This window comes from Cervus canadensis, chromosome 5, assembly GCF_019320065.1.
Source record: "Cervus canadensis isolate Bull #8, Minnesota chromosome 5, ASM1932006v1, whole genome shotgun sequence".
In the NCBI taxonomy this organism is placed as follows: domain Eukaryota; kingdom Metazoa; phylum Chordata; class Mammalia; order Artiodactyla; family Cervidae; genus Cervus; species Cervus canadensis.
In genome coordinates, this window is record NC_057390.1 from 68,844,137 (window position 1) to 68,871,789 (window position 27,653).

At 51.3% G+C, this 27,653-nt stretch overlaps 2 protein-coding genes and 2 non-coding genes across 12 annotated transcripts; 1 reads left to right on the forward strand and 3 right to left on the reverse strand.

The window, feature by feature from the left end:
- The first annotated feature begins 6,386 nt into the window (after nt 1–6,386).
- Nucleotides 6,387–7,697, forward strand: OST4 (oligosaccharyltransferase complex subunit 4, non-catalytic). Of its 2 annotated transcripts, none has more exons than XM_043469136.1 (3): nt 6,387–6,546; nt 6,672–6,809; nt 7,462–7,697. In XM_043469136.1, the coding sequence occupies exons 1-2, from the start codon at nt 6,446–6,448 to the stop codon at nt 6,784–6,786; spliced, it is 216 nt and encodes a 71-aa protein (XP_043325071.1). In that variant the 5' UTR covers nt 6,387–6,445; the 3' UTR covers nt 6,787–6,809; nt 7,462–7,697. The 2 variants fall into 2 exon arrangements, with proteins under 2 accessions (XP_043325071.1, XP_043325073.1); XM_043469138.1 differs by lacking the exon at nt 6,387–6,546 and adding an exon at nt 6,549–6,553.
- Nucleotides 7,507–26,456, reverse strand: AGBL5 (AGBL carboxypeptidase 5). 8 transcript variants are annotated; one of them, XM_043469131.1, is made up of 17 exons: nt 26,123–26,456; nt 25,876–26,018; nt 25,299–25,438; nt 23,693–23,953; nt 23,272–23,443; nt 22,870–23,033; nt 22,131–22,308; nt 21,687–21,865; nt 20,820–21,276; nt 20,159–20,328; nt 19,700–19,835; nt 18,803–19,005; nt 17,961–18,175; nt 10,610–10,762; nt 9,415–9,527; nt 8,439–8,569; nt 7,507–8,096 (listed from the first exon to the last, which is right to left on the reverse strand). In XM_043469131.1, the coding sequence occupies exons 4-17, from the start codon at nt 23,905–23,907 to the stop codon at nt 7,925–7,927; spliced, it is 2,658 nt and encodes an 885-aa protein (XP_043325066.1). In that variant the 5' UTR covers nt 23,908–23,953; nt 25,299–25,438; nt 25,876–26,018; nt 26,123–26,456; the 3' UTR covers nt 7,507–7,924. The 8 variants fall into 8 exon arrangements, 7 of the variants coding, with proteins under 7 accessions (XP_043325066.1, XP_043325069.1, XP_043325068.1 ...); XM_043469134.1 differs by lacking the exon at nt 25,876–26,018 and having other exon boundaries at nt 25,299–25,385; XM_043469133.1 differs by lacking the exon at nt 25,876–26,018.
- Nucleotides 25,569–25,641, reverse strand: TRNAA-AGC. Its single transcript has one exon. It is a non-coding gene; the product is annotated as a tRNA-Ala (tRNA).
- TRNAY-GUA lies at nt 25,991–26,079 on the reverse strand. Its single transcript is given in 2 exon segments — nt 25,991–26,026; nt 26,043–26,079. It is a non-coding gene; the product is annotated as a tRNA-Tyr (tRNA).
- Nucleotides 26,457–27,653: the final 1,197 nt, after the last annotated feature.

Genomic DNA, 27,653 nt, shown 5'->3' on the forward strand with positions numbered 1-27,653 from the left:
ATGTGGAGTTGCCGCCGGGCTTGGGGCCAGCCTCTCAGACAGGCCACATGGAGCACAGCCGGGGCCAGAGCTGGGGAGGAGGCCCAGGGCTGGTCGTTTAGACGGGGAACGGGAGCTGGAGCCACAGCTCTCCCCCGGGGCCAGGGCAGGGCCCCCCTGGGAGAGGAGACCTAGGAGAGGTGGAGAGGAGAGCCGTAAAAGGGAGAATGAACTTGCAGGGGCTCAACAGAACCGCCACTCACCGTCTAGTCCAGCTGCCTCCTTTTATAGATGTGACAATTGAGGCCCAGAGTGGGAAAGTAACTTGTCCAAGGTAACACAGCAAGTCAAGAGCATGGCTCAGATTAGAATCTAAATAGTACCCAGGTCAGTGGCTTGGGAGGAAAGAGGAGAGGAGCAAAAGCTACTGGACCATGGAGCAAAAGGAGAAGGACTCCACTGAGGTCAGCAGGAAATTCAGAGAAGCCAGAGGAAGAAAGGAGTCTGGCAATGGAGAGCAGCTTCTATCAGGAATGGAGAGGACATGGGCAAGAGGAGAAAGACTTCATACTCCAAAGGCCAAGTGATCATAGGTGTCAGGCTTGTCTTGGTGAAAGCCATGAGTGGGGGAGGGGAGGCAGGGAGATGAGTTGGGCCCTATCTGTTTAGCCTGAAGGAAGTCACTCCCTACCCTGGAGCCAAGTCTGATAGCCTCTGAGGCAGGCAAGGAAGTTGACTCAACCACCAGCCTGTCCGGCAGGCTCCTCGTGAGATGTCCGAATCTGTCAGCTGGCCCCCCTCACCATCTGGCCCTCAGCATTGGGTTCTGACCAGGTCTCCCTGCATGGTGGGCCACTTGGGAGACAGAGGCAGAAGTATTAAACTGAAAGCAGGCCAGAGTGTGGGGTGTGGGTGCTGACGAGGTGCCCAGGGAGCAAAGGCCCACGAAGGACTCAGTAAGGAGCAGCTGGTCCTGTTGGGGGACAGGACACAAGAGAGAACGAACACAGGCTGGACGGACAGAAGGCCAGGGGGCCAGAGAGATGGATGCTGTGCTCCAGTTAAGAGGAGAAGGACAGCTGACTGCTGCGGGGAGTCAGAGAAGAGCTGTTGGAAGAAAGAGAACCTGATCCGTGTTGGAGGGAAAAGTGAACCACAGAGACAAGGGGAGGGGAGAGATCTCAGGTTGGCAAAAGCGGTCTGTCTCAGTTTCCTCATCTGTAACATGGGAATAATAGTACTCCCCTCCTTCCTAGGTTTGTGAGGATTCAGTTAATCCATGTAAAGCATCTGGAATAGTGCCTGACATGTGGTAAATGCTACATAAGTGTTAGCTCTTCTCTGGTCAAAAAGTCGATTGTGGAAAAAAATCAGAGAGAGGCTCAGAAGACTGGTTAAGAGTTTGGGTTACAAGTTTTTAGTATGAGGGCGAATACACACACAGAAAGAAGATATTCTTAGCAAGAGCAATGGACTGGGTGTTAGAGCACAAGAATGCTGGTTCCGGCTTCTCCTCTAAGTAGTGTTATCACTTTGAACAAATCCCCTGACTCCACTGGGGGTCTGCTGTCTGTCATCTCAGGTCTGTTCCAAATTCTACGTTGCAAAGTGATGCCAGCCTGGGATAGCAGGTTGTGGCTGCTTGGTGAGTGCCTGGGGAATGAGGGACCAGATGAAGGGAGAAGATTCCAGGGTTTGAGCCAGGATGGGAAAGTTGAGAAGAGGAGCTGGTTTGAAGGGAGGAAAGATGATCTTAGTTTGGGCATTCCAAGTTTAAGAGGAGAGTAACCAGGCTATGAACTTCCCAGTGGTCATGTATGGTTGTGAGAGCTGGACTGTAATGAAGGCAGAACACTTTGGTGTTCTTTGGAATTGATGCCTTTAAACTGTGGTGCTGAAGACTCCTGAAAGTACCTTGGATAGCAAGGAGATCAAACCAGTCAAACCAGTCAATCTTAAGGGAGATCAACCCTGAATAGTTAATGGAAGGACTGATGCTGAAGCTGAAGCTCTAGTATTTTGGTCATCTGATGTGAACAGACAACTCATTGGAAAAGTCCCTGATGCTGGGAAAGATCAAGGGCAGAAGGAGAGGAGGGCTTCAGAGGATGAGATGGCTGGACAGCATCACTGATGCAATGAACATGAACTTGAGCAAATTCCGGGAGTGAGGGACAGGGAGGCCTGGCATGCTGCAGTCCACAGGGTCGCAAAGAATCAGACATGACTGGGCAACTGAACAACAACAACACATCTTGATGGAAATAAACATCCAAAGGAGATGGTTAGCAAAGTGGGTCTTGATTCTGAGAATCATTTGCAGGGCAATAGTTGGAAACTATGAGAATGGGTAGGGCTTCCCAGGTGGTGCTGATGGTAAAGAACCCATCTGCCAATGCAAGAGACATAAGAGACATGGTTCGATCCCTGGGTGGGGAAGATCCCCTAGAGGAGGGCATGGCAACCCTCCAATATTCTTGCCTGGAGAATGTCATGGACAGAGGAGCCTGGTGCGTTACAGTCCAAGAAGCTGCAAAAAGTTGGACACGACTGACGCGACTTAGCACACACATGAGAATGGGTGCCACCATGTCAATGTGACTCTGAATGATGCACCCCTGGGGTCCTATGGCCCAGAATACGATCCTGATGACTGGCAGAAATGTTGCCAAAAAGACATGATGGTGAAAGCAAACACTGGAGCCATTGGAAATGGAAATCTGTGGCTGTTCCTTAGAGGTGAGGGGCCCAAACCTAGGGAGACTTGAAGGCAATGATCTCTCGGAAGGTCCTGATTTCAAAGTCACTTTCACTGGAAGGCTGCGGCTTTGTCCCTGGTCTCCACATAAGTTCTAGGCCCTGGCTCTGGCCCTGGTAGGAAGCCAGCTTGCTTCCCCTTCAGCAGCCTCTGGCAACCTGAAGTCATCCCAGCCATCTTGTTACTACCCAGTTGTCACCCATGCCTTTGCCTGACCCCTCAAGTTAAAAAATCTGTTGTATCTTAAGTGTGTCAAGTTAAAAATGCTGGCTTTGAGATATAATGGCAGTAGGTTGCATTTTGTTTAGTCCTGTAATTAGGAGCCAAAATCTAGGGACTGACATGAATGTTTATGAGATCGCAAAGAAATCAGTGGCTCTGGGTTCACTGCCGGGGGGGCAGGGGGACAATTCCTGGGTTCACTGGGGAGGCCTGAGGGGTTGGACAACCCGGCTGCACCGGAGACTAAGTTTTCAGGGAAGGCAGTGGCAGCAGTGGTGGTATTGATAGGCAGCCATAAATTCCCAGAGACTGGCAAGAGAATTCTTGAGACCAAAAAAGGCTAAGCGTCCCTGGGGCAGTAGGACAAGGTCTATTTTATAACCACTCCAAGATAGGAAATTGCCAAACGTCTAGTGCCAATGGGAAATCTTGGCTACAGCAGGGGACTAACTCATTCAGTCAACCATCACTGACAGCGGTGAGCTCCTACATCGGGGCCAGGACAAACAGGGGCATGGGCAGTAAGGAGCGTTTTATGGCTACCCGCCCTCTGTCCGAAGGCTGAATGGTGGGAGGAAAAAAGGGGGAATAATATGAACTGGGCCTTGGGTCATACAAATCCAGAGGGGAATTCCAGCTTGTGGGGACTCTTAGGCAAAGGTCCACTCCGGCACAATTACACACATTTACCTTTTCCTTCCAACCCTTCCCACAGGTGTCATATTTAGGAGCCAACCTCCCTGGACTCAGAACCCAGTCCTCTTTTCCAGGTCTTGTTGCTTTTTCACTCCTGAGCCTAATCCTGACCATGACTTCTTGAAAGTGTCACATTAATCACAGAGACCTAGCTCCACATTTCCCCACTCTTTGTCCCCCCCCATCCTCTCTCTCCCCTAACTCCCCCCAGGATAAGGCTTCACCTGACTCAGTTCCCTCATGCTTTTTCACCCAAGATTTTTTCAAGATTTGTTAGTTCCTAGCTTAGTCCTGGGCTTCCCAGGTGGTGCTAGTGGTAGAGAACCCGCCTATGCAGGAGACATAAGAGATGTGGGTTTGATCCCTTGGTAGGGAAGATCTCCTGGAGGAGGGCATGGCAACCCACTCCAGTATTCTTGCCTGGAGAATCCCATGGACAGAGGAGCCTGGCGGGCTACTGTCCATAGCCTCTCAAAGTGTTGGACATGACTAAAGTGACTTAGCACACATGCATAGCTTAGTCCTAGAGACCATTCTTATTTTATTTATGTATTTTTGGCTGCATTGGATCTTTGTTGCTACATTCGGGCTTTCTCTAGTTGCGGTAGGCAAAGGTTACTCTTTGTTGTGGTGTGAAGGTTTCTCGTTGTGGTGGCTTCTTACGGTTACGGAGCACGGGTTCTAGGTGTGTGGGCTTCAGTAGTTGCAGCACACAAGCTCAGTAACTGCGGCACGCAGGCTTAGTTGCCCTGCAGCACGTGAAATCTTACCAGACCAGGGATTGAACCCATGTCCCCTACACTGGCAGGCAGATTCTTAACCACTGGACCACCAGAGAAGTCCCTGGAGACCATTTTTAACTTGGTTAAAAAGTTCGTCCAGGCACTAAGCCAACTGACCCATTCAAAGCTGATTAAGACTCGCTGAACTAGGCACAGGAAGTTCTGGGAGGTGAAGGACATTTCTGGATGATTCTAAAAAACAAATCCTATTCCGCTTGTCCCTGACCCTAGGCCAATCTATTGAGTCTGCTATCTGACAGGGAGTATGGAACGGAGGAGCAGGAATTAGGGGACACTGTCTTTAGCCATTTGTAGAAATTTGGTCAAATCAATTACCTTCTGGGCTCCAGTTTCCTGCCTCATAAAATGACCTTGAAGGCCCCCTTCAGCTCTGAGAGTCTAGTTTACTTTGCACCCGGGTCAGCTGGTTTTTTAGGACAGCCTTGAGAAGCTGAAGCACTTCCAAGGTCTTCCCTCATGTTCTTTACAGTCTAGAAAGTGTACTTTCTAGGATCTAGTTCTGTTTCAACAGTAGATCTAAATGTTTGGCTGCACTTGGATCTGCTTTAAATTTCCAGGAGATGCAAAGCATAATGTGTGTAATCCCTTAAGACCCAGACCCTCATTCTCCCAGAGCAGAGATGGGAACAGACTGCTCACTGAGGGACACGTGAGGGAGTGAGTACACGGCTGGGGTTTCACTTTGTTATGTGCAGGGAACATGGGCTTGGGATTCTAAATAGGAAACTTCTGGGAAATACTGGGTGGGGGCTGGGTGATGAGGTAGGGGAGGCCGGGGAAATACAGACCGCTAAAGGCAGAGATGGAGTTTAGGAGTCACTGGGCTGGAGCATGGAAGACAAACTGCTGATGGTCCCAAGTCAGGGAAGCCCATTCCCGGCTAGTGAGTGCACCCTTAGCTCGTTGTGCACACAGGGAGCAAGTCAGCCCCCTCACCCAGCTGTTCCAGCCCCATAGCAGCTCCTGTAGTTTTCTTTGGCTCAGAGAACCAGAGGCGTCCCCTGAGCCCTGGCCCCCCTCTACCGCAAAGCAACTGGCTTCCATTACCCCTGACAGCTCCAGAGCAACAGCCCAGCCCCCGGCCCCAGCCTGGCTTAGTGCCGTTCCCTTTTATGGTGAAGCTGAGGGAAAGCAAGAAGTGAGGGGGAGTAGGTTTGGGCTGGGCAGAGGGTTGTAAAGCCCCGGGCTGCCTCTCCCCTCACGAGAGACCCTCGGACATCTACCCACTGTCATCTTTTTCTCTCCTGGGAGGCCCATTCTGCTTACCACCCACACGACCCCTTTTGCCGCTCCCAGCCCTTCCTCCTTTCCCCCCTCCCTGACATCCGGGGGGTGATTTCCCACTTGGCCCAAGTTCCACGGTTTGGGTTTTGATTCCAGGAGGGTCCGCCCTATTTCCGACGCCCACCTCTTGGGGTGGGATGGAGGGAGGGAGTCCCACTAAGGGAGGCACCGGTCAGATCACAGGCAGGATCGTTCTATTTGGCGCATGTGGGGCAGAAAGGCTGGCGCGCCAAGGAGAGGGACCCGGCCGCCCCTCTCCAGTCCCCATTCTACACCGCCTCTCATCCCTCTCTCCGCCGCCCGGGACAGGGAGGCGACCCTGAGGGCAGGGCGCAAAGGAAGCACCTGGCCGGGCCGGGAAGCGAAGGATGGGCTGCAGCGCGGGGGCCCGGGACAGGAGAGTGGGGGGGCACCGTCTAGGCTCAGGCCGAGCTCCTCGCCCGGCCCCGCCGCCGCACCCTCACTCTAGCCCACTCCTTAGCTCCAGCGAGGTTGCCCTAGGGCCACTAACCGCGTTCGGGGAAGCGCCAGCTGCAGTCAGCTGCCCCGCGCGGCGTCCGGAGCGCGCGTCGGCCCCACGACCCACACGGCAGCCCCTCCCTCTTCGGCCCGACCCAAGACCCCGCCCCTCGCGAGCGCGCCGCGGGAGCAGGCGAGACGCTGAGGCTAGAGAGCCCTTACCGGCAGAGCCTCACAACCGGAAATGCCTTGTTTGGAGCCGAATTGGCGCTGCAAACTTCCGGTTCAGGTTTCCTACCTCAAGATAGACCCCAGACCGCGTCGGAACCGAGCCCAGCTGATCAGGTAAGAGGTACGCAGGCGCGATCCCCGACCCATAGGCGGTGACTGGACCAGGGGGGGCAAGGACGGGTCCTGGTTTGGGCGAGGAGTGCGCTGGTCCGCGGCTCAGGCGCTCCTCTTCTCCTCAGCATGATCACGGACGTGCAGCTCGCCATCTTCGCCAACATGCTGGGCGTGTCGCTCTTCCTGCTTGTCGTTCTCTATCACTACGTGGCCGTCAACAATCCCAAGAAGCAGGAATGAGAGTGGCGCTTTCTCTGCCCCAGGTAACGGTCCGTGGCTGTAGCGCGTAGCCCCTGGAGAGTGAGCGGGGAAGGCCGCGCCAGGGCCTGCAGGGTTCGAGACTTCAAACCGGAACGTGTTGGGCCAAGCATGATACAGTCCAGAACTGGGCCCCTTTATCCACACACAAAGTAGCGAGTGCCCTACCCCCTTCCCCCTTAAACTGCTCCCTGCTAGAACGGGGTGGGTACTATCAACTCAGTCCCCATCTTCATGTGGTTCCCAATTTCCAAATTGATAGTATGGGTGCAAGGAGGTACTGACACCCTAAGGAATAAAGGTAATGACGATGTCATCCAAGTATGAGGATCTGGGCTCTTCACTTAAAATAGTCCTTACTTTTCCAAGATTGTTAGGTCTTTATTTAGGCATAATTTTTTTGTGAGGGGTTGTAGAAATAGAGAATTCTGTTTCAGGGGAACAGGGCGCTTATGTTGGGGGTGGCTACTATAGACCTAAGTCATAGATAAGAGTGGGATGGGGGGAGGTTGTATGAAGGGCTTGTAAACCAACCTGTAACAGTGGGTGAGAACTGTAAGGGCGGGAACAGGCTGGATGGGAGTTGATTCTAAAGGATAGCCCCAGAGGAAAGCTGCAGCATTTTCCTTACCTCAGGTCTTTCCCCCTCTTTTCTAGGGTTCCAGGACATAGTCTGAGGCAAGATGGAGGGTGTGAGGGGCCTTCACACTTCACTTCATCCCTTCTACCCATCACAACATACAAAGCAACTACACCTGGATTTTTCCAAACAACTTTTATTTCCTCAAAGTCTTCCTTAACCCTATGGAACAAGAAGCTGCCACTGAATAGGGCCCAGTATAGGGGCTACTTTGTTTTCTACTCCCTCCCCCCAATATAAAAAAATATATATATTTTTTGTGGTCCCAAAATCTTGTGCTGTGGAGGGAGGGAAGGGGTGGCAGGTCCCTGCTTTGTCCTGTCTCAAGGTAATGCTTTGCAATGTCTCAGAACAGTGTGGTGGGTGTTCTAAGAAGTTACAGAGTTGTCACATGGAATCAGCAGCTGAAAAAGGGGACTAGCACATTTGTCACTGTGTTCCCCACTGTGGAGTCATACCCTGGGCTTGAAGGTCAAGTCATCAGACCCGGGGAGAAACAGTGAATGGGGGAGATTTAGGGACAAAACAAACCTCGGTTTGGCCCAAGGGCCCCCCACTATAACAAATCCGAGACTGGGAGTCAGACAGACTACAGGAAATAGGAGAAAAGGCAGGGGCGGAGCGGGGCCGTGGGGGCCCGGCCTGAGGCAGCCTGCAACAGAGAAAAGAGAGGAATCAGGGTTGAAAACTCTGCCCTTCTTCTGGTCTTTTAGCCAGGGGCTGGGACATGAGACAGACAAGATGGGCGAGGCTAGGTAGGTTGAGCACTGCACAGTGGTCTGATAGGAGTGCCTGAGGCCCTGACTGGAAATTGTTCTCTTGTCTGCTGGAGTGAAGACTGAGAGCATGATGGAAAAAAAGTCAGCGACTGGATTCTTATTGGAGGTACATTTAGTCTTTAGGGGGTCAAAGGGAGAAGGGGAGGAAGAAAATGGTCCTGAATGGCAGAAATGGGAATAAGAGGTGGAATGAGGGGCTGGACACTGGTGCTCACCGTGGTGTGCAGCGGGGTCCCAGCTCCGGCTCACTGCTCTCCTTGGTCTGGGGGATAGGGGATGTGGGGCCTGAAGAGCCTCTCATCCCTCTGCGAGTCGGTGGTGAGCCCTGGGCCAACCTGGGCCTAGCCTGTGTGGACAGGGGGAGGCTAAGAGGCTGGATTCTTCCATGGACGTTTTTGCTTCTAGGTTTCCTTCTAGTTTCCACATGTAAGAGTGTAGTATAGGGGTCAGCATGGGTACTAGGACCTTGAATTCTTGGGCACTATGCCTAGCTGAGAGGGTCAGGCAAGATAATAGCTAAAAAACTCTGGTTCAGTCTATGATTATACAGTCCAAGCTTTACTTAACTAGGGGAGGCCAAAGGACCCAGCATTTAACTTTTCATGGCTATACCACAGCCGAGATCTGGAGGAGTAGAAAAGCACGATGTGGGAAGATGTTGGAGTATTAGTAGGTCTACTTCAGAGCCTTCATTGCCTCAGCCCCTGCCAGAGCAGCTTAAGCTTCACCCATCCAGGCAGCTTCTGCCTATACCCAACTTCAGTCAGCCTAGTATGGGGATCTGGACTGAATCGGAGTGGGTGGCACAGCTGGTCCTAGGAGCAGCAACCAGATGTGTTACCTGGGGAATCCGGGACCCCTCCTGGCGGGAAGTCTCCTCGGGCAGGTCTGGGCAGAAAGAGAGGAGAAGCTAAGGGCAGGGGCAGGCAAAGCCAAAGCTAGCAGGCTGAGGTGAGGGTATATCTGACAGGGATGCTGGGATTGGAAGCAAGCAAGAGACCTGGCTCAAGGGGACGGGGGGCACTCGACAGACAGGCATTCAGGCATCAGAGCAGCTCCCTGTTATGGCTGTGGGGCAAGGATGTAAAGCAGTGCTGGGCATTTTCCCTCCCGCTCCCCAGGTGAACAGCGCCTTGCTGGGCTCTGCCAAGAGTTGTTAGCTGGGGGCTGGGGAAGACCCCAAAATGTTACCTGCAGTCGGGTCCTAATACAGGGGATCCGAGGTCCAGCCCCCAGCAGACCTTTCCCAATCACCATGACGGCCTCTGTCTTGTCTCCTGAAGACAAGAATGAGCAGCTGCTCCCTAGGGAACAAAGGAAACTTGGGATCAGGACGGGGCCATGGAGAAGAGGTAACTTTCTTTCCATCTGGGCTTCTCAATACTGGTACTGTTGACATTTTGGACAGGATTATTCTTTGTTGTGGGGGGCTGCCTTGTGTATTTCAGGATGTTTAGCAGCATCTCTGGCCTCGACTCAGCAGATGGCATTTCTTCTCCTGCCTCCTCCTTACTGTAACAACCAGAAATTTCTCCAGACATTGGCAAATGTCCACTGTTGTGCAAAACTGCCCCTCGTTCAGAAGCACCGCATACTCTAGTCTGGTCCAAGGGGTGGAATGGCAACTTGGAGCTTGACTTAGAACCCACTCAAGCTGAACTGCTTTGAATTTGTTAGTGTTATCCCAGTTGTGTGTGTAAGCATTTAAGGATCAAGCAGCACCAAGACTGGTGGATTCAGGACTACCCACCGAAGAGAGTTAACAGGTTGGGAGTAGCAGGCTCTAGGGGAGGCAGAAGATGTCAGACTGGAGCCTTAGAAATCATTCCCATCCAGTCTGTTACATGGCTGGGTCTAGAACTTAAAAGGAAAGCAGATGGTCTAGGCTCTCTATGTGAATGACACGATCCCATAACATGTGTGGTGATGACGGGTGAAAAGGCCTATACTGTTTTCATTCTTCAGTTTTGTCTAATGTTGCCCAGCTCCTGGAGTCAGGGAGTATGAATAAAAGCAGGTAGGAAAAGTCCTCAGGGTCCTCAACTGTAAAAATAAGATTAAATAAGATAATGTGCTTAGAGCAGTGCCTGCCACATAGTAAATGGTCAGTAAGTGGTAACTTGTTTTATTATACATTCATAAAATTCCAGCTTCCTATACAAGGGCATTAATGTTAGTTTAGGGATTTAGGATAATCCAGGAGGATAACTGATGGCCCTGGTCTGGAGTGGCCTGCATAACATGAAGTCAAGAAGGAGGTGCAAGTCACATGGCAGCAGAGCTGGAGGGGTTTCTTCAAGCCTAGTCAGGACTCTGGCCTACACCCTGGGAGGTAGGGAAGGAAGGAGGTTGACCAACCCAGATTTCAGTGGCAGTGAGTACAGACCTGATATGCTGAGTGAGTTGGGCAGTAGGCAGGAGCCCATGTGTGAAGAGGCTAGGTTAGAGCTAGCAGGAGTTGGGGATGGGGCCAGGCTGCTTGAAGTAGGGCGATGGGTCATTGGCTGCTGCCGCCGTCTCCTGTCCTGGCTTCGGGGCTCTGAGTGGAAGGGACACAAGCAGATAAAAAGGCAAATAAGTGAGGTATTGTCACTCCACTGCCCCACTGGCTTTCCCTTGTCAGCAGATGCCTGTTTTCCAGCTTGTTATCACACCAGCATCCCTCTTCTGAAGTAAATCTAAGATGGGTAGAAAGACCTAATAACTTACTCCAGCTTTCCTTGTTCATCCAGCCCTCATCCCACTTCACCTCTGTAGCTAACTAGCTTACTCACACCAGTTCATTCTTAAGTTACTGAGCTTGGCTTTTTCTCTTCCCTCTAAATGCCCCTCTTCAACTACTTGTCCTGCCCCTAAATGCCAGTATCCCTCACCATTCTATCCTTCTCTCCTGCTCTATGTGGTCAAAACTCCTAAGTCTCCCTCTCGCCCTTTTTTCCTGAGCTGCAGTTCTAACTATCTACTGGTTGTTTCTACCTAGCAGTGTCTCATGACCCAAACAGTGTCTCATGACCCTTTGCTTCCTTTCCTTCTCCCTATCTTGGTGAAAAATCTGCTAGAAATTTTTGTTTCATCTTTCGACTCCTTCACATTTAGATTTGTTTTTAACCCAAACCTGGACAGTTCTCCCACTGCCTTGAGTTCCCCCTTTATTCACCTTTGCCATTACCAGTGTCCAGATACAATCTTTATCTCTCATCCAGGCTTTTAAAAAAATATTCTCCACTGGCCTCCCAAGCTTGAGTCTATTCCCTTTTATAATCCATCCTTCACACAGGTGCCAGAAATTATTATTCTAAAATACAGACCTGATCAAAAATCATTTTGGCTCAGACAAAGGGGAGATGCTAAAGGTCTTTTACAGGATAAAGTCCAAATGTTTGAACATGGCATTCAAAGCCCCACCTACTGTCGGTCCAGTCCACACACCCTCAGTAGGATGCTGACTTGATCCTCTGCTATAGCTTCTGTGGCTACTGGCTCTGCTGTTCCTCTGCAATGCCTGTTTCTTCTTCCAGTGAACTCTGAACATCTTATATGTCCTATCTCAAATGTCACCTCTATGAAAGCCTGACCATTAACAGTAAAATTAATTGTTCTCTTTTCTTCAGTTGTTTTTTGTTCCCTCGGCAAGTAACTGTTTATGGTTTCTGTCTCCTTAACTAAATGTTAGTATATGTAAAGTACTTAGAACAGTGCCTGGCACATATGTTAGCTAATATTCTAATTGAAACTTTGAGTTTCTTGCGGGTAGGGACCTGATCTTTTTCAACACTATATCTCAGGGCCTGTAAAGTACTGCCTGGAAAAACAAAGACCTTAAAGATTTTGTTTGCCTGGAGAGCAGACACCCACTGTAGACCATGAGCTGACTCAGCAGTCCCTGTCTAAGGGCATACGGTTATACTCCTACGGGGCAACTCTCTTGGTCCCTTCTTTGTGGCTAGAGCCTCACTGCTACAGATTCTGAAAGGCGGGGTCCCAGTTGGGTGGATGGTGATGAGAAGCGGCAGGGAGGTGTTCAGGCATGGCAGGTCCGTCCTCATCATAGGGGGACAGCAGGTTCCAAGTGTTCTCAACCAAATGAGCCATTAACTTCTGTGGAGCGGAATTTGATGCTGGTTACAGGATGCCAGCTGACTTCTGACAAAGCAACATGTGTTACATGTAAAAAGCCTCATCTAAAAAGTAGGAAGTAGGTAACAGGAGTATTATCTTGTTTAACTACACTAGCAGTGACAAGGGTACTTCTGGAACGTTTCCAAACCAAATTTTAAAAAACTGATACTTGTATGAAAAAGGATGAGAAAAAAGGGAGAGATCTCAGAAGGAAGCTACTCTAGCTTTGAGGAGATTGCTGAGATGCTGGGTACTAATTAGAGTATAAGACCATAGACAGGAGTCAAAAATAACCAGACCTTAGGGGGCTAGTAAGAGTTGGCACAGTGATGCCAACAAAACAACCAAAGCCGGAGACTCATGGCCACAGTCAAATAACTTGGAACATTATCCACCACCAGAGACTCAGAGATACTGCAGAGCCTAGACCTTGCTTGTGGCTTCAGTCAAAACAGGGATGTCAAGATGCTGTCAAGTGACCGTACACTCGAATCACTTCAAGTAATGAACTTTATGACAAAGGGAGAAACAGCAGGAGATAGATGATCTGAGAAATATCTATACACAGAAGGATGCTGGAACCATGTTAGGGGATGAAATTTCACCCTACCCCAAGAAAGGATAAAAGAGTGCAGGCAAGAGAGTGAAGGCCTCTGGGACATTTGTAGGTTCCAATAAGGAACCAAGTGACACTCAAGAAGATACAAAGCAAAATGGGCAAATGATATAAAAAATGCCAAGTGAAATGTAGGGATCAAGGGAGAGATATTAAGAATACATCTCTGGAATCCTGCCACTAAAGAGAGTTTCAGGATAGGAGACAAGTTTGCTTTAGGAGAGGCTTGATCTGAAAAATGGGAGGCATTTAAAGGTAGCACGTCATCACTTAAAAGCCTGTCTTAAGATGTGGCGGGGCCTGCCTGTAAATTTGGCAGCGTAAGCACACAGCCCAGCTTCTCGTGTTTTGACTTCTGGGCCCTGGGGTCATCCAGGCTTATCCAGTCTCATTGTGACAAGAATTAAAGGGAGGAGCTCCAACTCTTCTTGGTTCTAAACTAGAAACGGCAGCTTAAGGCTGAGCGCAAGTGGTGATGGGACCAGCTGTGCATCTGTGACCAGTTCCGAGAGGGTGCAGCGTGGTCATCAGCCCCAAGGTTCCATCTGGGTCAGTCCTGGGCAGAGGCCCAAGACGCAGAACTAGACTGCCCTCACCATCGTGTGAGTCTGAATGGATATTCTGAGGGCTCACAATTCTGGAGCAGTTGTGTACCCTGTGCTTAGGTCCAGCATCATCCCCACTTTCCCCAGACATCTTTAGAACTGTCCCTCCAAGGAGCACTCAGGTCTCACTGGATCCCTAGGATGATCACAGACCTGATTTATGTCCTTTGAGGGGTGGATAGGCAGACAAGCCTCCATTCACCTCCCAGCTTCTTGCCTTTTATTTGTTCAACAAATATTTGGAAATCATTTAATAAGTGCCAAGCGTGTTGCTAGGTGATAAGGGAATGAACAGATGTGTTAGGAAATGTTTCCTGCCATCAGATAAGTTTTAGTCTAAGGGCATACGGCTATTTAACATGAAACTTTTGTTTTCATGGGAAAAGGTAAAAGTGGTGATGGAGCTGGAGGCTTCCTATGTCCTTTGACTCACTTCTCAAAGGAACCTCTACTCATCATCGGCCTTGAGGTGCTCCACCAAAAGCTGCCAGCCCGATGAGACAAGGCAGCATGGAGACCAGGAAAGAGTTCTGGTAATCTCAGCTTTAAGTGCCAGAGCTGGGATGGATTAGAGTGGCCATGGTAGGCTGATGGTTGAAGGCTCCCTGCTTTACTCTCAAGTCCCTGCCTGGTCTTTACAGCAGTAGCCTGCTGTGTAGGCTGGAAGGGGAGTGCCTTGGGTGCAGTTTAGGGAGGTCCAGGTCCTTGCCTGATCCTGAGAGCAAGTGCCTCCTTCAGTCATGTGTCCTGGGCACCTCGCTGGTGTCTCTCCACCCCCAGCCCCCCAGCCTTGTTTTCATGAATGCATAGCAAACAGGAGGAGTAGTTGTTTACTCTCCACCCTCTACACAGCAGGTCCTCCTCTGAACTGTCTGCATCCGCTTTCACACCACTTAACTGCCCACTTTAACAATGGCATTACCTATTCCCCAGTGATTCTGGCACTATAGCCAGGGGAATGCTAGGAGGCAAGGCCTACTCAGGCTCTTCAGCCTCCTGCCCCTGCAACATTTCTATTCACCCCAAGTTGGCTACTTTTTGGCTTCTAAAATGTCATCCCCCAGCCTCTGAGGACAGACCCAGCCAGACTAGTTCTCTCAGGCCCTGCCTTGAGCTGCTAACTAGGATACCTAAATCTTATCTGAAGTTTTTTGGATAGCCCAACCTCATGTTCTGTTCTAGCTAATAAAGGACTGCCATTAACTAACCTACAGTTACATGGGATATCATTTTTTATGCATTAGTGGGAATTTTCCTAAAAATAAGTTCGTAAGTTAAAAAAAAAACAACCTTCAGCAATCCTAGTTTGGGGATTTGGAAGGTGTATTTACAGATGCTTTTTAGTTAGATCTCAGAGAGATGAAGGTCATGGTTTTCTTATCTTGGAAGACAAAGGATGCCTAGATGTGGTGAGGGGCCAGGAGCCAGGTGTGTGGAACCAGGAGATGTCACAAAGCTACAGCACAGGACAAAATGAAGAAGTTTTCCCAAGGTGAGTTGAAGATGCCAAGTCCAGTACCACAGTATGCATCAGAGGTCCCTATCCCAAGCCAAGGCCAGTCTCCCATCCTGGAGTCTTATCAGAGACTTTGAGATGGAAGTGGCAAAACTGGAGCACCAGCAAATGCTCAGAACACAGGAGTCAAGATCCCTGGGTCTGCTCTTTAAGCACCTTACAGTATTCCTGTTTGACATTATTAGGAACCTTCCTGACCTCTTGAATTCAGAGATAGTTTCTTGTTCTTACAAATATTTATGCAAGTCCACAGGGTGTCCTGATTCTCAGACCAGCTCTCTTTCTGCTTCTAAGCTCATTTACCTGGGGGAATATAGCTTCTTACTTGGTTTCACCTGCACCTGTACGTGGAGGACTCATATACAACTTTGATGTTACCTTTCTGCAGTTTGGCCCTTTTTCTGCCTGTGATCAGTTGTGTCTGACTCTTTGCAACCCCATGGAATTCTGCAGGCTATAATACTGGAGTGGGTAGCCATTCCCTTCTCCAGGGGGATCTTCCAAACCCAGGGATCGAACCCAGGTCTCCCGCATTGCGGGCAGATTCTTTACCAGCTGAGCCACTAGGGAAGCCCTTTTCTGCCTGTAGGCCATCTCCATATAGCTAGCTCATGATTTCCAAGCATGTCTAAAACAGATAAACTCAGCTTCTTCAGACAATGTCTTAATGTGATCATGACATACTGCTTTAGCTTGTAACCATGAAGCTCTCTGTCTTTCTCTTCCACCACCACTGAATCCCTCCACTTGTTTCTATTATATACCTTCATAGACCCTGGTACAGGCACTCGTCATCTCATGTATAAACTACTGCAAAGACCCCATCTCCCATCCCTGCCTGATTTCTATATAAACAGTTCACAGACAGCTCGCTTAAGCAGATCTTTTGTTCCCATCATAAGAAACACAGTCACTGCCATATGTCTTGTTAACCCATAATGTCTTCTGTTTTCAAGACATTTCGGCTTCTTCCTCCCACCTTTCTTCCTGATTTCCATAGGGAAGGGTTTGCTCTTCGAATCAGCTAGTGTGCCTGCTTGTCATCCTCTCTACACATAGCGCTGGTCCTGGCTATCACTCTCATTTCTGGAGTGTTCTTGTTAAACCATAAACCACACCCATTCCTCAAAACCACTTCTCAACTGATCATCCTTTGGGCGATGACTCTTGTGTTTATCCACAACAGTGGCCCCCGAGTTCCCCGCTTACAGTGCGCTTTTCTGCTGTGTTTACAGCCCTGTGTCCCTTAGGAAGTTTCCAGTCAGTCCACCAGGAGTTACTTTGTACTGACTGTGCCTATTTTCTATTAGTTATTTGGGGGAAGTAACAAAGAAACAGAATACATGTTTCTCACTCAAGGAGCTTAATACAGCACTCTACATTGGGGTGGGGGGGTGGGTGGAGCAGGGAAGATGTTAATAAAATATTGACTAAAAACTGCCCAGAATCCTTCAGTGACGACCTAGAAAAGGCTCTTTACTGTTTCCTTTTGTAGTCAGGGAAGATTTATGGTGCTCATATTCCTATGTGTTAAGAGAAAAAGAAATTAAAAGAAGAAAAAATATCCAGATTTAAGATAGGAAACTCAAGTATGCCAGAACGCAAAAGACAAGTTTGAATAACTGCCACTTAATAGCTGTGCAACCTTGGGCCGGTTAACCTTCAGCACCCTTAGCTTCCTCATCAGAAAAATGGAAATACCACCTATCTTCAGGGTCCTTGTAAGGATTAAATGAAATAAATATGCGGTACTATTTTGTTCACTGTTTAATGCTATTAAATATAATGCATTATTACTGCTTTAATACTCAAAAACAGTGTACAAGTGTCCTTTCTCGATGAAGACAGACTCTCTGAGTGGGGCTTGGAACCTAAGCAGAGGTAATTATGGGGTCTGCCAGGGACAACATCTTATTGGTCAAAGCTGGTGAGGACCACCTCTCTCTCTCCTGTGGCTGCTCTAATTAGCAGTCATTTCCACAGCCACTGACGCCAGGGCAAGTTTCTGCTCTGCACCAAAAGCTTTGTTGCAAGCTGAGCAGCTGGGAAGTGTTGACAAGGACAAGTGCAGCTTGAAGACCAGCAAAGCTGAGTTCTAGTGTATAAACCTCTATACTCTGGCCAGACTGCCGCAGCCCAGAAGCCACGTACAATGTTGATTTCTGATCTAGTGTTATTTCCAGGAATACCACTGCAGTAGTCGCTCTACTCCAGTCCAGGTCACTCCCAAGGAACAGCTTTGAAGTCCTTTTCTCTTCTTTTTCCCTAAAGGCCCACCTGTTTCTGGTCAAGTAGGATCTTATTGGCCAAACCTAGGGGCACAGTTGAGGGACTGTGGCTACCGCTGGAAGGGGCTGGACTGTGAGCCTAGTATAGAACCTGTCTGTAGTTGTTCCATGTTTCTTTGGAAAAGCGAGCATCCTTCTAACACTTTCTGAACAGGCCCTGAAGCCAAGAACAAGTTCAGCTGTAGAGACCCTGGGTAGGATTCACCATCTCTGCATGGTGCTGAGACTGACTGTGAGGAAACCTCCTTATCCTTCCTGCTCCCAAGACTGACTGACCCTGTCCTTGACGTGGAGGCTCCGTGTCTCAGCATGACCCTGCTCTAGCCAGTGAGTCTTCCTTGGGCACTTCCTGCCTCCCAGCAGTTGCTGAAACCAAAGACCCCGGACTCCCGCCTCTGCCACACATGTACCGTCTGGAGCTCATGCCGCAGGGAACACCAAGGCCGCAGAAGAGGCTACAGATTCTGCTACAAACTAATTTTATTGATTCACCCCTTGGTCCCAGGCTGAGTGTGCATCTTCAAGCTCTCACTTCCCCCAGCAATGCCCCAAACAACCGAACACCTGTTGCAGGGGCTCCCAGACTAGCTTACCTCTGACGGGGCCCAGCACCCGGTGGCTGACCTTTTGGGTGCTAGAGCCCAGGCCTGGCAGCCCCGCAGGCCGGCTGCCATGAAAAGGAAAGCTGGGGGAGTTCTTCATCTGTGGAGAATTTTGTTGGCTGCTGCTGCTACCACCAGCACTTGTGCCAGTACTAAAACTTCGTGCGCGGCTCAAGGTGTTTTCAGAGCAGGAAACAGGCAGTCCGCTGCAAGAAGCAGACACCAGTTAATCCTGGGCCAGGAGGCTGTCTTGCACTGTCCTCCCTGGTCTGATGCCCAGTACAGCGTCACCTCTGGGGTGAAAAGGCTCAGGGACTCATTCCGAGGTGGCAGGGAGGAATCTGTGTCCACACGGATTAGGAATCTAACCTGGGGCATCTCAGGCTGCCTGGGGGCCCTTGTTCACACGTGCACGCTCCTGCTGAGAATATACTAAGAGCCATGTGGGCTGGCCCTGGGCAGCTTTAACTCCCAGTGAGGTCCCTGTTGTCACCCTGCTGCTTCCCTGGCCCCTCAGACATTCACAACCATGGGAAGGTGAGACCCACCCCTGGGGACCCCCACCCTAGTTCTACTCGATTTTGTGCAGGGCTCTGGAGCGGGGAATCCCCTAAACCTGCTTTTCCAACATCTTGGAAGTATGTAGTGCTCCATAAATGGGAAGAGGATCCCATTCTCCGACAAAGGCACTAACCTTCCTAATCTGAATTCACCCTGGAAACATTCACCATGTGGTTCTTTTGGAAGTTGGGAATCACACAAATTCCTTGGAACCCTTTGCTCTAGAGCCCTGTTCCGGTGCCCCAGCCTCTCCCCCCCACCGCTCGTCTTACTTGTTACTCCTGGGTGGAGTTCGAGAGCCTCTCCTCTTGCTGACGCCCACGCTCACAGCGGTGCTCAGGCCTCGGCTGCTGCGCACGTGTTTCAGCATCCAGGCCCGGAGGTTTGTGAGGCTGCTGTGCTCCGACAGCACAATCCGGGGCCACGGGTTGCACTCCGCCATGTCCAGAGCTGCAATGGCCATGGCTCGTCCCACCTGTGGGGAGTCCGGTTTGGCTCAGTGTCTTGGTCTTCCAACCCAGGAAGCTGTTTCCATTCACGGGTGCTGTGTTGGCTTGGGGTGCACAGCCCAATGGAAGGGACGGAGAGGCTGGCCTCACATCTGCTCAACGACTCTGTCAACTGTGGTGCTCAGGCTCTTTACTGCAAAGTGGATTTAGGGCTGTCCCCTAGACTGCTGGCCGTCTGGGGCCCTCGTCCATTATGAGCAGGGGCAGGTGGGCTTTCGGGATGGCCCCAGGCAGGAGTTCTACCAGCAGGAGAAGGCACTGGGATCTCTTCTATAACCCACAGTTCTTTCTGTTCCATTCATGTGCCCCAGGACACCAGGATCATCAGGACCTCTGTAGAGGGGGTGCTTTGAACTCAGTAGGGAATTAATCCAATAGAAGGGGGAAGATAAGCTCACAGGCAAAGAATGTGACTCAGCTGTGCTAGGAGAGTCTCTATGGCAGGGCTGGGGGTCAGAGTAGTGCCCATTCATCCCCTTGATACCTTTACAGTCAGAGGCCTGGTGCCTATTAACTGAGGAAAACCACCACCATGGTTGAGAGGTGAGACGGCGACAATGGTAAGCCTTGCCTCAGAGGACCTGAGAGTCAGGTGGCAGAGGTGAAGGCCTTTCCAGACTTTGAGGTTCCCCTTTCCCCACTCATCCCCTGCATTCGTACCTGCTCAAACAGTTCCACAGTGTATCTGGAGGGGAAGGCCGGCGGGGGAGGGGGGCTGGCACGCCCATTGTCATGGCAGGCGGCAGGGATGCTGTTTACTGAGCGTCCAGTGTTGTAGTTGCATTCAAGTGTGTAGCTAAGACACGGAGACCTTTATCAGACAGAATCTGGACAGAACCATGGGGGACAGACTAGGTGGTCTACGAGATAATCAGCTGGGGTAGAATGTGCACAAATAGAAAGGGCTGATCCCTAGCAACTAGCAACTGACCCTGGCACTTTATCACAGAAGAAAGGTCCCCCAAAAGGTACTGTCCCAGACTTAAAGACAACACCACAAACTGTGAATCTGTCCTTTGGGAAGACTTCATCCATCCCCTGCCCCTCATACACCCTACACTGGGTTATTGTTTTCTTTGGGCAGCTATTTCGTCCACTGTATCTCAGTTTCCACCCAACCTGTGGATTATCCCTGAGGCTTTGTAGATTGCAACCCGGCCGCTTCCCTCTTTAGACTGGCCATCTCTGCGGTCTCGGGCATACATGTTCTTCTCTGAGAAATTGCAGCCCTGGAAGTCAAAGTGGGCTGAGTTCAAGGAGATGAGCTTTGGATACAGCATATTTTCCACCTGTTTGGGTGAGGAAAAAGGCAACTCAGAAGGAGAGACAGAGAGAAAGAAAGGATGGGGCAAGGAAGAGATGCCTAGTGTGGGGTCACGTGCCTTCACACAGTAGACAGACACCTTCAGAACCATCAGCAGTAGTCAGCATTGCTTACATCCTCACTGAATGTTGGACAATATTTCTAGGTGTTGGGAAGCTATGATTCTACCTCTTTTTAAGCCCTTCTCTCTGATAATATAAAATTCTCCTTCTCCCCTGGTGTTCCAAACTCTAGAAAACCTATGATGCTAGTAGCTTGATCTTCTTTCAGAGGTCATGATGTAACACAATGAGGTGCTGACCCTTCTTGGCCCCTGGAGCTCGCTCAGAATAAGCTGCCTCTTGCTAGCCCCAGGCCTTCCTGCCAGAAGGCCCTCTTCCCTCCGTTCATAGCCTGACCTTCATCTCCTGACTTGCAACACTCCCCACACTCACATGACGTTCTGCAGATTCCCACCTGGGTGTTCTCGTCACTAAAGCTGTTTCCATACATGAAGCAGCCCCTTTTGGAAGCATGTCCATGCAGGTCCACGTAGTAAGCAACACCGCTCTCTCTGGGGGGGATGGCATCGGGGGCCAGCTGCTCCACCTCAGCTGACTCCTGTGGCATAATCCACATGCTGTTGGGCTTCTGCTCGTCTGCCTCAGTCTGTGTCCATGCCTCAGGTTTATCCCCGCTGGACGAGCGCCCAAGATGAGCTCTGTTTTGGAGACTGTCGGCTTTCTCAGGATCAGAGAGGGGAGCATCAGGAGGGAGATGGGAACTGTGCTGGTGCTCAGAGGGACTCTGGGAGTTCAAACGGGAGTGCACGTGGTGGTAGAGAAGCACAGCTTTAGCCCCATAGATGGCCGGGTGTAGGACTGCATCAGGCTTTAGGTACTGACGGTTCAGATTCACTCCACGTGAGTCTGTGCTGTAGGGAGACAAGGACCAAAGCAGGGGCTTGAGGGCTGGTCCAGCGAAGGAGACACATGGCAGATGGAAAGGAAACTGATTTATGAAACGAGAGGCTGAAGCTGCAACAGGAAAGACAGAACTGACGTTGGCCCTCTCCCTGGTCAGCTGTTATCCCTCCTACAGAAATCTAAAAGATAGCTCCCTCTACCCAGATGGATCTATGGGTATGCTGGCTTTACTCCCCTACAAAGTGCCACTGGATGGGATCATATTTGTTCTCGGCTCACCGGATGATCACAGGGACTTGCCTGTGTTAGGGTGCAAGAGGACTGGGAACACAGACACTAGATACGAGGCTAACAGCTGCCACTGAGATGCAGGTTATGAGGGGACGGGACAATCCATGTGGCCGGGCATGCTTCTTACCGGTAGTGACCCCGGACGACCCCATCGGGGTTCAACATGGGAATCAGCTTAAAGACAAACAGGCGACGTAGGGTTTGGGCCCGGGGGTCGTCAGGTCGAAGAATGAAGTCCAGAAAACCGTTGAAGACAAAGCTAGATGGAGTCTCCCCAGGGTGTACCCTACTGCTTAAGAAGAATATCTGAGGTGAAGAGGAAAGCAGTTATTAGGTCATTTGCTCTACATTCCAGGGTAACCATGTGGGGATGGCGGTGGGACGAGGTGGAAACAGCCATTGGATTTCCAGCTGGTTGAGTATGCAACTGGAGTAGGAGCTGTCACACCTGCCTAAGAACACAGGCTGAGGTCGTGTCCACAGGGACAAGGGATAATATGAGCTCAACCTACCAGCGGTGCCCGGGGCTGGGCCAAGGCCAGGGTACTACCTTTATGCTATTTCTACTCACTCTCTTGCCTGTGAAACGGAATGGTCGGGGGGTGCTGGCATCAGGAAATAGCTGCTCTAGACGGGGCTCTCGATCTTCTCGAAGCCCATGGCAGGAACTGATCGTCAGTAGATCTACACGAAGTCCATCCAGAGAATAGCAGAGGGTCTCCCGGTGGTAATAGATGGTATCCAGAGGGCTGGAGGTGTAAAAGTCATTAAGCCAGAAGTCCCTGAAGTCCTACCAACCAGTGGGCATGGTCACCAGCCCAGGATTTGTAGGATCTGGTCCTTCACCCTAACCTTTGGGGCCTTCTAGTCCCTCACAGTGTTAAATGAGCCTGAGGATTTGGGTTAGGTCTACACTGTCAGAATGCAGGGAACAGGACAGGAGGAAGTTAAGGTTTTATTCCCCAGTTTATGGTGCCCTAAGATAGACTACTTTGCATAGACACAGAGAGGTGGCCTCTCTTGGGGCAGGAAAAAACAAATGTGTGCTGAGCAGTGGCAGTGCTGGCTAAATTCTGGATGACTGATGGGAGCTGGGATATTAAGAGACTTGAAGTAGGCAGGTGATGAGTGGATGGTGGGATGTCAAGATCACACAGAAACATTTGTCAGGGGTACCCGAAGTCCCACATGCTGTACAGAGGAAAGGACAGATGAGGGTTGGGGTCAGGGCTCTGAGGGCAAGTTCCAGGAGTAGCAGAGGTGCTCTGCGGTCCAGGACTACGTGACAGGAATAAGAATGGGGTTGGCACCTGCTATGGGTAGGGTTGTTCTCCAGAAAGCGCTGGTCTAGCTGGTTTAGCAAATCCTGGCAGTCACTGTAGGAGAACGGGTAGCAGAAGGCGAAGAAGGTGGTGGCTCCACGGCCTTCCACGAAACGGTGAACGAAGGATAACACAAACTGCGTCTCTGTCATCTGAGGAGCAGCGGAGGAAGAGGGAGGGGCAACACACCACTGGTGTCAGAACTAAGAGCCTACTGGTTGACCACCAGGAGCTGACCTCACACCCTCGTCGCTTTTACCAACACCCCTCCCTCTGCGATACCCCGTGACAACCAGCTCCTTCTGGGCTTCCCGAGGCAGGGGCTTATCTCAGACTCCAGCTGGCACCAGAGGAACCCAAGTCTGTCTTTCCTCCTCATGGAAAATTTACCTCAAAGGTAGGCCGGTCTCGAATGCGTTCCCAGCGTGGCCGAGTGGGCAGTGTACGCACAAAGGGAGCCATGCCCTGGGAATACAGCTTGCTTTGCTTGTTCATGTTCATGATGTTGATCTTGATGAGTTTCCCTGGAGTTCCTCCTCGGACGCTGAAGTAGAACCATGACCTGAGGGCCAGAGTAGGAGAGACACATCATTCTACACAGGAGGGTTGGAGAGGGGCTTGGGGCGGGGGGGGGGCGGCGGGGACTGGAGCAAGCCAAACCAGGAAAGGGCTACTGGGTAGAGAATGAGGAGGGGGATGGGGTGGGAGAGGAAGGATGGTGTGCTGGCATGAACTCTCAAAGGGCTAACAGGAGTAGGGACGTGGGGCCCGCCTCTCTTCCTTCTCCCACCCTCCATTATTTTCTTCTTACCTGTTCCCATTCTCAAATTCTGTTTCAGCACAGTCCGGTCGGGTCCACACATTGAATTCATAGTCAGGGGAAGAGGCAATGCTGCTGGTGGAGGCTGAGGGCCCACCTGCTACTCCTTCCCCATCATTAGACACAGATTCCACCTTCTCCACATGGGCTAGGTTCCCTGAATCAAAGCGAGAACTGAACAGCAATCCCCCACAGCGCAGCTCCATGGTGGGGCTGGGAAAGCATCCTCCTGCACCACTCAGGCCCTGAGAGCTTGGAAAAACATGGGGTAGGGAGGAGAGGGAAGAAAAATGAAAACGTGTTCTTTGGGTATTGCTGCGTAAATGAGAGCTCCTCTAAGGAAGTACCATAAGAAGAGGCTCTCTTCCCCTTTAAAAAAGGTATATGTGGCCTTCCAGCAAAGGCCAAGAATAAGCAATATTCTGTCCCCACACTAAGGGTTGTAACTGACCTCAAAGGACCCTATTTTACCACAGTGTGGCTATTCCAAAATGAAACACTCAATGACTTAAGTATGTCGAGAAACACTAGACTCTAAGCTTCTTTGCAGCCCAAAGATGAGAGAAGATAGAGAGGTCCAACTGCCCAAATCTAGCCATGATACACCAACTACAACATAACGCCAGCTAGAAAGATGGGCCATTCTGGATCTCTGGTTCCTAGACTGGCTCCCTGCTCTGGAGAAGAGCAGAAGGGAGAGAACCAAGTTTCTAACTTGAGATCGACAGCTCTCTCTCCCCACTTCTCTGCTTTCACAAGTACTGACCTGGCATTCTTCTGCTGCTCCCTGAGCCCTGGAAGGGCTGGTACTTTTTTTTGTTTAATTACCCCATGCCTATTAATTATGAAATAAAACTAGACATGTGGCCTATGCCAAGCCAAAGTTAACTGGGCAGAAGCCACCTGCTCACATGGAGACTGCAGCTTAATCCCCCTAACGGTACAAGTCTATTCCACACCGCCCCGCTAAGCACTGAGGCCCCTGAAAAAGCTACCCTGGTAGTTGTGGGTGAGTAATGGGTATTCTGAGCATCTCTAGACAAAAGTGGCCCACAGAGACCCACTTGGGGACGGGGGATGGCTTCTCGACCCACGACTCCGAAGGACCCTCACACCAGGACCGAGCTTGCCCCGGCTTGTTGGCTTGGGATGGGTAGGGACGGACTTGAGGCTAACAAGGCAGGGCGTAGGGGTCAGAGGTGAGGCCACAGGAGTGGGGGTGGGGCGGGACCAGCCCGGGCGAGGGGCGGGGTGGCCCAGCCACCCCAGCCGGGTGGGCTTCCAGAGGGGCTGCGGGCCGTCGAGGGCTGAGAAGGGGGCGGGGCCGGGGCCCGCACTCCACGCTGAGCCCCTCACCTCTCTCCGGGCCGGTGATCCCGCTCCCTCTCCCGCTAGCGAGGCGCCACCTGGGCCCCGGCACCCGGGCCCTCCACCCAGGACCCAAACAAAACCCGAGCGCCGCGGTGCCGGGACCCCGCTCTGCCAGGAAACAAGAAGTCTCACGCCTATTGGCCGCGGGCACAGCTGGCTACCCGCCCAGTAAGGCGCGCTGCCATTGGTCAGCACACCGGGGTTCCCTCGCACGTTTAGCGGGTACCTGAGCCGGGGCTGTTTGCTGGCTCGACCTGCAGGCGCGGCGGGAGGATTCCACCCGCGCCTTCTCGGAAGACGGTTAACGGCCTTGCTACCGGGAGGAGAAAAAGGCAGTGATCAAAAAGGACCCTGGAAAAGACTCACCTGCAAAATAAAAGGGCCGCGTGTGAAGCTGATTATTGCCTACCGTACTCCTTTGTGTATTACAAAACACCCACAAGCTTCAGCCACTCGCGGTTGGGGAAGTCTTCCAATGCATGGGGCAAAAACCGAGTGGAGGATGCGGGCATCGATCCCGCTACCTCTCGCATGCTAAGCGAGCGCTCTACCATTTGAGCTAATCCCCCAGCTGCTTTTGGCTGCTTTCCTTTTGCCTTACAGGTTGTTCTGCGGTGTCCGCTGACCAGTGGACCCTCCGCGGTTGGGGAAATTCATTTGGCTTAGCACTGAGTGCAGTGGGACCGCGGACCGGATTTTTAAAAGCAGGCATATAATAATTATACATAAGCAATAATAAACCTTATTTAAAAGCACAGATTAGCACTCCTTTGCATGTAACCCACAAGACAGCATAACCATACCTCGAGTGTTTACCGGATATATCTTTCAAGGAACACAGGCAGTGCGCAAACTCAGTGGGTTTCTAGGTAAGCTTTTCTCTTGCGAGGAAGAGAAGGTTAAAAAGATCGTACGAAGTCCTTCGAGCCGGAATCGAACCAGCGACCTAAGGATTACCACAGTTCACTCACTACAGTCCTCCGCTCTACCAACTGAGCTATCGAAGGCCCCGCTGCTAGTGGCGGCTGCCGCTGTCCCTCTAATACTTACCAAAGCCACACTCCAGGGTCTCAAAATCTTCGAGGAGCCCACCTTCTAAAGAAGTTCTTCCAGGCTGCACAGAACAGAGGAACCTGGAGACAGAAATGCGAGCAAAGGACGCTGCCAAAGGACCCGCTTTCCTACCTGGACCAAGGAAACACAGACCACACAGGTCCCTTCCGTTTCCGTGCTTTTTACAAAACGGCAGCCCCCGACCCTCCACCCGCGGTGGCTTCTACAGGACTGCGGACGCTTAGAGACCCGGCCCACGACCCTGACTTCTGCTCCTGATTTATCCAGCCTGGCCAGCATGCCCACTTGCTCTACTCTCGCCAGGCGCCAGCCGGGTTTGCAAAGCCGAAGGCTTACGTTCGTTATTTCCGCTCCTTGTTTCCCTCCGCTGTCTCCGCGGGCGCCAATATAGTCCTACTTTCCTCCTGATAGGAAGGACATTCATTCAAGTCAATTAACCCATGTTTGTCGGGATCCTTTCCTCCTAAGAGCAAGAAAGATACAAAGCTGCTGGAACTTCACGGAGCTGCTGGAGACGAGCGGGGCGGCCCAGGGGCGGGCGGCGCGGGACGCCGAGGGCTTAGCGACGCCCGACGCGGCCCGGAGCCCGGCGGGCAGTCGGGCCGCTCGCTTCCCCCAGACCCCCGCCCCTGCCGGCCTCACACCTGCGTCTCCTTCCAGGGGCCTGACGTGCCAGCCCACAATCCTTTGCCCACCAGAAGCTCCCGGGGTTTTAAAACAAAGAAACGCGCCTAGAACCCATTTCGTGTGTGCGGCTCGGCTTTGCAGTGTGGCGGGGTGGGTGTGCGGGGAGACCCGATCTCCACTGCCTGCTCTGCGACCACCGCCTGAGTTACCCCGGGTCACAGTCGCCCCGGGCGAATCCAGGTCAGACGAGGGTTTCAAGCCCCTGGCGACTCCGACATTTTTGGGGTCCCTCAGCTCAGTTCAGTTCAGTCGCTCAGTCGTGTCCAACTCTGCGACCCCATGAACCGCAGCACACCAGGCCTCCCTGTCTATTACCAACTCCCGAAGTCCACCCAAACCCATGTCCATTGAGTCGGTGATGCCATCCAACCATCTCATCCTCTGTTATCCCCTTCTCCTCCTGCCCCCAATCCCTCCCAACATCAGGGTCTTTTCCAATGAGTCAGCTCTTCCCATCAGGTGGCCAAAGTATTGGAATTTCAGCTTCAACATCAGTCCTTCCGATAAACACCCAGGACTGATCTCCTTTAGGAGGGACTGGTTGGATCTCCTTGCAGTCCAAGGGACTCCCAAGAGTCTTCTCCAACACCACAGTTCAAAAGCATCAATTCTTCTGTGCTCAGCTTTCTTTATAGACCAACTCTCACGTCCATACATGACCACTGGAAAAAACATAGCCTTGACTAGTCAGACCTTTGTTGACAAAGTAATGTCTCTGCTTTTTAATATGCTGTCTAGGTTGGTCATAACTTTCCTTCCAAGGAGTAAGCGTCTTTTAATTTCATGGCTGCAATCACCATCTGCAGTGATTTTGGAGCCC

Excerpts from the sequence above, each read along its gene's own strand:
- AGBL5 (XM_043469134.1), bottom strand. The coding sequence starts at position 23,907 with ATGGAGCTGCGCTGTGGGGGATTGCTGTTCAGTTCTCGCTTTGATTCA. Across the intron at positions 22,309-22,869 it reads AACAACCCTACCCATAGCAG|CCCTCTGGATACCATCTATT; the intron begins GTGCCAACCCCA and ends TTACACCTCCAG. Across the intron at positions 21,277-21,686 it reads GTCGTCCGGGGTCACTACCG|CACAGACTCACGTGGAGTGA; the intron begins GTAAGAAGCATG and ends GTCTCCCTACAG.
- OST4 (XM_043469136.1), top strand. The coding sequence starts at position 6,446 with ATGCCTTGTTTGGAGCCGAATTGGCGCTGCAAACTTCCGGTTCAGGTT. Across the intron at positions 6,547-6,671 it reads AACCGAGCCCAGCTGATCAG|CATGATCACGGACGTGCAGC; the intron begins GTAAGAGGTACG and ends TCTTCTCCTCAG.